Below are 10716 nucleotides of genomic sequence, written 5' to 3' on the forward strand. Positions count from 1 at the left end.
GTGTGATTTATTTAACAGATCCCACTGGCTGACTTGAGGAGAACGGGGTCGGGGCTGTGCAGGGCAGGGGAGACCAGGCAACTGCGCTGGTCCAGGCACACTGAGCTGGGGGCACCAGGACCCGGATGCTACCAACAGGGTGGAGAGAAGTGACCAGTTTGACAACTTGGAAATTGATCTGTGAATAGCACAGGGAACCCTATTCAGTACTCTGTAATGACCTATATGGGAATAGAATCTTAAAAAGAGTGGATATATGTGTATGTATAACTGACTCACTTTGCTGTACAGCAGAAACTAACACAACATTGTAAATCAACTACAGCCGATTAAAAACAATTAATTAAAACAAAAGAAAGTTGATCTGATGGCTCTTGAGGAAGGATCAAATGTGGGAATACTGGAAGAAAGGAATGAAGGAGTTAAAGATTTGAGCCAGAGAAGTTGGATGGATGGTGGTGAATTTGGGGGCTGGAGGTTTCGGGGGAAGATGATCCAGAGTCCACCTTTGGCCAAGTTAGGTGGGAGACAACAGAGAGATGGGTGTGATGGACCGAGGAGGGAGGAGGGTCCTCAGGTGGGTCTGAGGTCAGGGAAGGGGCTGGGATGAGGCAGGGGAAGCCATCAGCATGAGTGAGTGGATTGAGTCATCTGTGGATCCCTGGGCCATGAGTGCAGTTGGAGAGAGGAGAGACGGGGCTGCACCTGAACCAGGTTACACTTTGCACCTCCACCCATCGGAGTAGGGCCGGAGCCTGGCAAAGAAGGTCTGTAGGGGGCAGTTAGCAGGGGATCGAACAGGTCAGTGAGAGCCCAGGGCCCCTACACGCCCCCAGCCAAGGTGACACATGACACCAGGGCAGCCACTGGGCCTCTTGGAGCAGGGACACCCCCCACACACACTCAGCCTCAGCAGCTAATGCTGCCGCTGGTGACATTACACTCCATGAGTGTCCTGGCTTCAACGTCTCTGCAGGGGTTGGGGAGGGAGAGGAGGGGGTTGGAGAGGCCAGGTTGGTGGGGGCGGGAGCCAGAGCGGTGCTGCAGGAGGAGGACTGACAAGCCAGGAGTCAGCCGGAGTCCTCAGCTGAGGTATGTGGTCCTGACAGGGGTTGGGGAGCAGCTAATCCCATCCCTCAGTCCCCAGGGGACACAGGAGGATGTGTGGGAGCTCAGGGTTTGGGGTCCAGCCTGCTGTCTGTGGCTCTGCTCACGACTCCCCCAGATGCCCGGCAAGGTGACCACTGGCAACGACATCGGGCAGGCCCGCTGGGCCGTGGAGCAGCTGCAGATGGAGGTGGGCATCAACCGTGTAAAGGTGAGGCCAGGGCAAGGCGGGTGCATCTCAGCAAGGGGGCAGGTGGACAGCCCAGCCCAGGTCTGGCTAACCGGGCTGGCCTGCAGGTATCCAAGGCGGCCGCTGACCTGCTGCAGTTCTGTACGGAGCAGGCCGAGAGTGACCCCTTCCTCGTGGGCATCCCAGCTGCCACCAACCCTTTCAAGGAGAAGAAGCCCTGCACCATCCTATGACCCTGTAGCCTGGACCACCCAGAGGGCCTCAATAAACATGAAGTGAATGCTCCTCAGGGCATGGCTTGGCCAGGTTGCGATGGGGGGCAAAGGGGGACTTCGGGCTTGCAGGGACCAGTGTGGTGTGCAACTGGCCCAGCCTCCCTCCCCGCCCACTCCAGGGTCATGGCCACAGGGGCCCACACACACCCTGGACCCTGGACAGAGAAGCACGCCCCTCCCTCACCCCTACCTGCTACCCACCCTCCAGCCTATGGGGTAGCATTAGCAGATCCCCTGTCCCACTGCACAAACACACCCAGGATTAGAGTCCCAATCTACATGCCAGCGCGTGCCACACACATATACACGCCCACATGGCGCACACACACACACAGGTGCCATCATACAGGTGCCACATTCTCAAGGGCCTCCCTCTTCCACACAGACATACACAGACAGGAATACTATAACAACACACACAGCCAGACTGGCCTCCCCGGGGACACTCAGACGCACGTGATCCCTGAAATGCACCCCCCCCACACACACACACACACACACAGCAGTGGCTGTCGCTGAGGCTTTCATACACCAACTCACAGACACACGCACATCCCTGGCATCCCAGCGCCAAGCAGCCTCGGGCGGATCCCTCGGGTGACACCAAGCTCACAGTCCAGGCCGGAGCACCAGTACATCAGGTTTATTTCTCCTTTGCTCTCCAGGGAGAGCAGGCATCCAAATCATAACAAAAACAAGGGCCCGAGGGTGGGGAGCAGCCCCCTGGGTTGGCCGAAACACAAACCTCACTTCCCCTGGCATGGGCCCCAGCCCAGGGACCCCCACTCACCCACCCACCATGGCCAGGACTCCTTGTGCCCTAGTCCTGTGGGGGCGGGGCAAAGGCAGCACCAGCGTGGGGGAAGGTCCCCCCTGAGAACGGAGGCCCCAGCCCAGCCTGCCAGCCGGCAGATCCACATCCACATCTGCCTGCTCAGGCCTGCAGCCTCCAGACCTCCAGCGACAGGCCCCCAGAGGCGGCCACCACCAGGTTGCCCTCAGCGCAGATCTGCCAGGGCGGGGACATGAGGAGTCAGGGGTGCTCTGAGCAGCCAGGCAGGGCGCATGGGACAGGGCCTTACCCCATTCAGCACGTTGTGGTGGCTTCGAGTGCAGATGGTCCTTGGTGGGTCTGTGGGCACGTGCACCTGGTGAGGGGCAATGGGCAAAGGTCACGAGGTGTGCTCCTGGCAAGTGAGGGTGGGTAGAGAGGGGGGACTGTCGCAGGGCCTCACCCGGATGGTCTTGTCGGTGGACGTGGTGTATAAGGCCCCCAGGGAGTGTTTGATCCCTGTGATCTGAGACCTGTGGCCCACATCAAAGGACTGCGGAAGGGAGGGACAGGTGACACTCAGGTGTGGCTCTCCCAAGGCCAGTCCCCCACTGCCACCCAGGGATTAAGAGGTAGGGAGGCAGCCCAGGGCAGCTCGTGCGCGGGCAAGAGCCTTGGCAGACCCTGACGAGCTGGAAGCAGCCATCCCGGTTGGCGAAGACATGCAGCAGACCCTGGTTATCGCCGGCCCAGAGCTGAGGCTCCTGGTAGGACATGCAGAGCAGGTAGGAGTCCAGCTGTGGGAGGGACACGGGACGGAGCAGCTCAGGCCAGTCCGGGCCCGCCGCAGCCCTGGTCCCTCCAGCCCCCTGGGGAGCGCCCACCTGCAGCCGCTGTAGGACACTGTTGGCTCGGCGGTCAAACACCACCAGCGTGTGGTCCTCGCTGCCTGAAATGATGTGCCGGTCGTCCGCCAGCAGCGCCAGCACCGCGCTTGAGTGCAGCCGCCGGCTCTTCAGCAGGGTCGGGCCAACTGCATGGGCGATGGGCCAGGGAGGAGGGGGACATCAGAGCCCCTTGGAGGCCCCCTGGCCCGCCCCAGGACCCTGGGTCTCCATCCTTCCTGGCAAAATACTACTCTGTCTGCTCCCCCAACCCCCATCCCACAGGTAGCCCTGTTGTTCCTCTGCCACCCCAGCTGGATCCAGGCCTCACAGGACCACCAGACCCCCCCCAACCCATCTCCATCCCCGCTCCTTCCTCCAGTCCCATCTGCTCTCAGTACAGAATGGACCTCAGCCAAGTCCCAGCATAAAATGCTTCCCTCCTCCTGCAGGTCAGCCTGAGACTTGCCCCCACCCCATCCCGGCTCTGGCTCTGCCTGGAAAAGTTACACTGGGCCCTTCAATTAAAATAAGAATGAATAAATAAATAAACAATGGAAAAGGCTTATGGGCTGGGCCAAGTTCATTCTAGGCATTTTAATGTAAACATTTAATCTACCAAAGTTCTTATTGTCATCTCCTCCCATTAGCCCTAGGCGGCTGGAGTTATTATTATCTGGATTTGACAAATGGGGAAACTGAGGTTCAAACCTGACTGGGGTCACACAGCTAGGAGGTGGGGGAGCCAGAATTCTCAAGGACTGTCCTGCCTCCTACGGGACTCAGGCTCAGAGGCCCCTCCTCTGGGAGCCCTCCAGTACTTGACCCCACCCCACATGGAGGCGGGGCTTCCTCTGCCCCCAATACCCACCCCCACCTGTCACCTTTGTGGCCCCCAGCACAACACAGGCCACTCTGAGTGGTCAGCCTCTCGTTATGTGACTGTCACCCCAGTTAGACTGTGAGGCCCAAGTGTCTCCTTCCCCAGGATGACCCTGGAGACACCAGGCAGCCCTGCTCTCCCACCTAGGCTTCAGGGTCCCCAGCCCACCTCTGGGGTCGTAGACGGTCACCTTCTTGTCATAGGTGCCAGTCACCAGGATATCAGGCCGGTAGGACAGGCACAGCACAGCTGCCTTAGCCCTGGGGACACACAGACCACAGGGCTGGGGCTGTGGCCAGACAGACCTCTGCCCACCCAGGCCCCCCTGCCCAGGACCCCTCACTTTATCTCGCCAAACTGCTGCCCATCAGCCGCCATGTCCCAGAGCTTCACCGTGCTGTCCCAGGAACCAGAGCACACTCGGTGGTCCAGCGCCGCCAGTGACCACACCCAGCCCTGTGGGACCAGACCCGTGTGATCTTCCCCATTTCACGGAACCCAGAGTGAGTCAGCACTGAGTAGAGATTAGAGCCTAGGTCTGTGGGTCTGACCTCAGAGCCCAGGACATGCGCACCCCAACCTAATAATATTCCTAAATCAAGTTCTGCAGAGCCTCAGCTGCAGCAGTGGTTTGAGGCCACATGACAGTGTGACTAAGAATGGGGCCTCCATGGGAATTTCCTGGCAGTCCAGTGGTTAGGACTCCGAGCTCTCACTGCCAAAGGCCCAGGTTCTATCCCTGGTCAGGGAACCAAGATCCCACAAGCCACGTGGCACACACAAAAATGGAACCTCCAGGGAGTTCCCTGGTGGCCTAGTGTTTAGGATTCTGGGCTTTCGTTGTTGTGGCCCGGGTTCAATCCCTGGTCAGGGAACTAATATCCCGCAAGCTGCTTGGTATGGGGGAGAAAAAAAAGAATGGGGCCTCTACTCCATGACCTGGGTGAATGAAGTACCATCCCTCAGTTTCTTCATTGGGAAAATGAGCATAAAAAAAAGTCCCTGTGTCAGGAGCTAAAATGCACAGAACGCAGCTAGCTCCCCACTGACTCATTCGTCACCAAACCCTCTGAGGATAGTACTGTGATGTGTCCCGTTCCACAGATTATGAAACTGGTGCACAGAGAGGTTGAGTCCCTCACCCAAGGTCACACAGCCAGGAAGTAGCAGAGTGGGGATTTGAACCCAGCAGCCTGGCTCCGAGACCAAGCTCTTGGCCACCAGCCTAGACCACCTCAATGGCTGGTGGACGTGCCCCTCCATGACCACCTCTCATGAGATGACAGTCAGGCTCAGAGCTGTCTGATCCCCAGGGGTGGCCTCATAACTGCCCTACCTGGGGCCACTCAAGGTATACCTGACACCTCCTAAGCACCTACTGTATATGAGCCTGAGCAACGCTCTTAATGCATATTCATTTCATTCGTCCTCATCCTAATTGACCTCTGGACAGAAGCAGAAACTAAGGCCCAGATAAGTCATACATCTCACTTAAAGTCACACTGACAATAGCAGAGCAAGATTTAAATCTGTGAGGTCTGGTGCCAAAACCTGTGCCCTTAGCCATGGTACCCTACCCAGGCCGCACGCCTCCTACCTCTGCCTGGCCTCCTACCCCCTCACCTTGTGAGTGCTGTTCTTCTGGGTGCCCAGGGCCTTGACCAGAACCCGGCTGGGCTCCACCCCCAGCTGTTGCAGGTCCCACAGGTTGACATTGCGATCTCGGGAGCCTGACAGGCAGAGTGTCCCGCCCTGGGAGAGGAGTGAGGTGATGTTGTTGGGGTCACCCTGGCCCACCACTGCCTGGCCTTCCACCGACCCCCGTCTCACCTGGAGCAGCAGCACTGAGTCAATGGAAGCAAAGTGCCCATCGGCCAGGCAGAAGTACTCAGTCCTGCGCCCATCCTCTGCCCAGCGCGACAGGTGCTGCTCCAGCTCAATGCAGGCTGCTGGCCAGTCAAAGTCCTCCTCTGTGGGACGCAAAAGCAGGGTCCCCAGTGGGGAGGAACCCTGCCACCACCCACACCAGCTGTCCAAGCTCACTGCGCTGGCTTCCGGGGAGCACAACCTGAACCAGACTTGGAGAGAACCCACCTGGATCCCTTACCCCACCCAAGGAGGCCGAGGCTCTAGCTTTGGGACCACCAGCCCACGCACCTGCCAAGCAGGTCTAGGATTGCTCCTTACCCAGTTTCCAGAAATTGGGTAACTGGAGCCTCAGGATCACCTTCCCGGGCCTCATCCCCCAACCCAAGTTTGGGGGATAGCAGCCTCAGGACGTTAAGGCCCTGCCTCACCCCTGGCTAAGGTCCAACCTCAGCCCTCCCAACCCTCAGGCTGGGCACAAGAGCTAGGACTTCATAACTAACACTTCCTGCCTCGGCCATCTGAACCGGACCCATGGAAGTGTTTCCCAAACCAGCATCCCAAACCTGGGAGCTTTGTCAAGATGCAGAATCCAAGCCCTTGACCCAACCAAACATCTATGTTTTATCAAGCTGTTCAGTAAAGTCCCATCAATTCAAGATCACCAAGCTGCCTTATCCTCTAGGGACCAAAGACCTTGGAGGCAGGAGAAATTACCACCAGCCCCTGCCTAAGATCCCAGGTTAGAACCTGGACTCGAGGGTCTGTGATTGCTAATATCAGGGATCCCAACCTCTAAATCCTAGCTTAATAAGTTCAAGGGTTGCAGGCTCTGGACCTGAGTCCTGCCGCACCCTCACCTAGGCCAAGACTCTAGAGGTAAGGGGACTTGGCATCACCAGTTACTGCCTTAGCACCTAGACCCAGAACCTGGGGATTCTTGGGCTTACTCTGAGCCCCAAGGAGATTCTGACAGCCTAAGACTTCAAGTCCCTGTGTCAACCCCAAGCCTGAGGATCGCTGGATTCCGAGTTCAGGGACCCCAGCTACCCAAGTAGATTTCCACAGCCTCAGGACCCCAAGTATCTGTCTCATAGTCCACCCAGAGGTCAGGGGCTTTGGTACCACCAGTAAGTACCTCAGCCACCGCTGAGCCAGGACAGCCAGGTAGTCTGCTCCAGTGACTGTACTTACAGCACCCTGGACCCTCCCCCCGCCTCAAGCTTGACCTGGGCGGGCCACCCTGGCCCCCGGGCGCGCGCACCTTCCACCACTGGGTAGGGCGCGCGTACGCGGCGCTGCGCGCGTAGCCTCCAGGTGACATGGTCACGCACGAGGTCGCGCAGCGCGTGGCACACGCGCGGCAGGACGTGGAGCACGAGGCGCGCGTCCAGGTAGGCGCATATCTCGAGCAGTAGCTCCGGAGGAAGGCTCAGCAGGCCCGGAACCGCCACCGCCGGGCCCTTGGACGCGGCCCGCGGCTCCAGAGCGCCAAGGGACACAGCGGGCGCAGGCAGCGGAGGGGCGCGCGGGGGCGCCAGCCCGAATTTCGGAGGACTGAGCACGCGGGCCACGTAAGCCTCGGCCTGTGCGTCGGGGTCAGGCTCCGGCTCCGGCTCCGAGTCATCGTCCCAGGCGCAGGGATCATCGCGCGGCCCTGGAGGCAGCTCCATGGCGACCGGGTGGGCGCGGCCGGCCCGGCCCTGTCAGCAGCCGAGCCCGCGTCCTGTCTCCTAGGCAGCGCAAGGGTACTTCCGGCGCTGCCTGATGACGTTAGGGCGCCAACCGGAAGCGAGCGGGTCGTGGGGAAACTGGCCGCAGACTGAAAGCCAGCTCACTGGAAGGGTCTCGTTCTTCAGCCGCGTCGGCCCCGAGCTGGAAAATGCAGATTCCTGGTTCCTGCGTTTTTTAAACTAGCATCTCTGATGGTGCTGATGCAGAGGGCCAGCGGACTCTGGTTTGAAAAACACGGCCCTGTCGAAGGCACTTCTCACAGGTGACACTGACCTTACAGATAGAAAACCCCTTTTTCCTGGTTCGCAGTCTGGGCATGCTAGTGACTCGAACTCCTGTTCTTTTCTTCCGGAGCCAGAAACAAGCAGTTACACTGCAGAGACCTCGGTGAAAGTTAACTCTGAGTTACCCAAAATCCTACTGATAGAAACAGCATCTCATTTACCGACAGCCTCTTTTGAGCCAGGCAGTGTTAACACACACATTCTAAGCAGCACTAGCTGTTCCCTCCCTTTTCTTTTTTAATTTAATTTTATTTATTTTTGGCTGTGTTGGGTTTTCATTGCTGCGCACAGGCTTTCTCTAGTTGCAGCAAGCGGGGGTTACTCTTCGTTGCAGTGCGCGGGCTTCTCCTTGCAGTGGTTTCTCTTGTTGCAGAGCACAGGCTCTAGGCGCGCGGGTTTTAGTAGTTGCGGCTCACAGGCTCTACAGCCCAGGCCCAGTAGTTGTGGCACACGGGCTTAGTTGCTCCGCGGCATGTGGGATCTTCCCGGACCAGGGCTCGAATGTGTGTCCCCGTCATTGGCAGGCAGATTCTTATCCACTGCGCCACCAAGGAAGTCCCAGAGTACCCTACTGTCAAGACTGTGACCATTTTCCATAACGTTCTTTCTCCTCTCCCCGCTGTATTTTTCTCTATGGGACATATCGCTGTTTCACTGATTAGCTTTCCTCTCACTAAAATGCACACACTTGTTAAACGAAAGTTGGTTGTGTGTCAGCATTTCAAAAGATTTTCCCAGTTTGATGCAGGTGATGCTTGGGCTGTACTGAGGTTGCAACAAGATTTTATCCTGAGGCCTGTGCGTCCCCAGATGAGCAGTTTCTCATTTGCCTTTAACTGTTGCACATACTTACCTATGTCCCACAGGCTTGGCGCTGAGCTGAGCATTCTACAAAAATGTCTAACCTGCCCAGCAATCCAGAGTTGTGAAGTCAAAGATTATAAGAATGCTGCAAGGTCTTGCTCCTTGCCACTCAGTTTAGTCTTTAGTAGATGGGGATCTTGAATCTGGGCTGTAACACTAATGGGTCCCCTTTAGTGAGCTCAGGCTCTAGTGAGCTGTAATTATGTCCCAAAGACTGCACTGCATGTGTTACGTTACCACATTTAATCTTTAACCTTACTTACTTCCCCACTCCCACAATTATTTCCTGACCTGATTCCTGTGCATCCCTATTTCTAAAACTTCCCAGGCCCCCCTCCACATCTCTTCTCTACTGCCAAAGCCCAGGACACAAGAGGCCAGATGGAGACCAAGGGTTTCACAAGAAACTGATCTTTACTCAACAAAGTTCTACACAAGTGGAATCTCACGCCACCTTGGCGCCAGTCCCCAGCACAGCACGGTAACAAATGGACAGACCCTGGGAGCCCGCAGGAAGAAGAGGATGAGGGGGAAGGAGGGATGTGGGAACGAGAGGGACTGCAGATCGAGGCCAGTCAGGGTCCGCAGCCCTGCGCAGGGGAAAAGGTTGAGAAGCTGAAACTTCGTTGTGCAAAAATCAACAAAAAAATAAATTAAAAAATTAAATAGTTTCCTTAATTAAAAAAAAGAAAAGAAGAAAAAGATAACTAGAACCAGGCTCCCCTTCCCTGAAGGTGGTTGGAGGCCCCCCATCCTGGATGGAGAAGGGGTTACCAATCCCATCAGACAGCCAATCCACACACCCCAAGACCCAGCAGAGGATGCTCCAAAGAACTGGAATTACCAGAAAATTAAATGGTATTTAATTTTTTTTTCTTTTCTTTTTTTTACAAATGGCTTCCAGAGACCTGCTGGAGTTTCACAGCGGGGGAACCAGCTGAGTTTATGGAATGTGCACCAAGTGCCCCTTGGAAGAGAGGTGGGGCCTGACCCTGTCTGATAGGAGACACAGGGCTGTGATGAGGGTGTGATCCAGTGCTCGAGAGGGATGCATGGAGCAGGACCCAGAATGCAGGAATCCAGTCAAACCCCCAAAACCGCAAAAAGAGGCCCCCAGAGAAGTAGAAAGGGAAGAGGAAAACAACATTGAGGGGGCTTCAAGGCTTGGTTTCAGTTTTGAGGCCAACTGGGAAGCAACCACACCTCCTCTCTCTAGGGGAGCCTCTCCCACTGTGCCTGCATTCCCAACCAATCCCAGAAGTTTCCCTAGGATCGCTACCCCAATCTGGTGGGGTCTTGGGGCCTACTGGGAGCTGTGATGATCAGGAAGTCCCAGGGCCAGAGTCGGGTAAGGGAATACAGCACCCTTCCCTTCCTCCAAGCCTTTGGTTTCCCTCTTGCTGGCAAAGCATAAGCCTTGGTTTTCTATCACCATCAATTAAATGCCTCAGCCTCGGCCCTTGTGTTAAAACCCAGGCCTGGAAGAGGGCTCTCGGAAGCAGAGAAACGGACTGCCTTTGAAACAGACTTGCTTATGGAGAGACACAGGGGTAGATGTCAGCAGCTCTGGCTGCCCCCAACTCTCCTCAGGGGGAAAAAGTTCCAGCCCAGCATCTTCGAAAGTCACTGGAGCACAGGGGAGGGAGAAAAGGGCGACCTCTGGCCAGCCCTGGCCACTTCGGTGGTCCCCACTCTTCTGGCTGGGACGGGACAAGGAGGGAGACACACTGGCTGAGGCTGCCACAGAGCTGGCAAGAAGTGTGCGGAGCAGGTCCAAAGCGTGTGCGTGCTGATTGGGCGGCCCCAAGGTGGCCGTCCTCTTCCCCCCCACCCGCCCCAGGGTCCCAGCGGAGGTCC

General features: G+C 57.0%; 2 protein-coding genes across 4 annotated transcripts; one reads left to right on the top strand and one right to left on the bottom strand.

The window, feature by feature from the left end:
• Positions 1-1225: 1225 nt before the first annotated feature.
• GNG14 (G protein subunit gamma 14) lies at positions 1226-1530 on the top strand. Its single transcript, XM_030879972.2, has 2 exons — positions 1226-1318; positions 1405-1530. The coding sequence occupies exons 1-2, from the start codon at positions 1226-1228 to the stop codon at positions 1528-1530; spliced, it is 219 nt and encodes a 72-aa protein (XP_030735832.1).
• A 669-nt stretch (positions 1531-2199) lies between these two features.
• FBXW9 (F-box and WD repeat domain containing 9) lies at positions 2200-7731 on the bottom strand. 3 transcript variants are annotated; one of them, XM_030879954.2, is made up of 10 exons: positions 7242-7731; positions 5942-6081; positions 5735-5863; positions 4455-4567; positions 4280-4371; positions 3229-3377; positions 3028-3141; positions 2808-2897; positions 2655-2720; positions 2200-2581 (listed from the first exon to the last, which is right to left on the bottom strand). In XM_030879954.2, the coding sequence occupies exons 1-10, from the start codon at positions 7648-7650 to the stop codon at positions 2507-2509; spliced, it is 1377 nt and encodes a 458-aa protein (XP_030735814.1). In that variant the 5' UTR covers positions 7651-7731; the 3' UTR covers positions 2200-2506. The 3 variants fall into 3 exon arrangements, with proteins under 3 accessions (XP_030735814.1, XP_060152953.1, XP_030735813.1); XM_060296970.1 differs by lacking the exon at positions 3028-3141; XM_030879953.2 differs by having other exon boundaries at positions 2200-2720.
• Positions 7732-10716: the final 2985 nt, after the last annotated feature.

This window comes from Globicephala melas, chromosome 3 (assembly GCF_963455315.2).
Source record: "Globicephala melas chromosome 3, mGloMel1.2, whole genome shotgun sequence".
NCBI lineage: Eukaryota > Metazoa > Chordata > Mammalia > Artiodactyla > Delphinidae > Globicephala > Globicephala melas.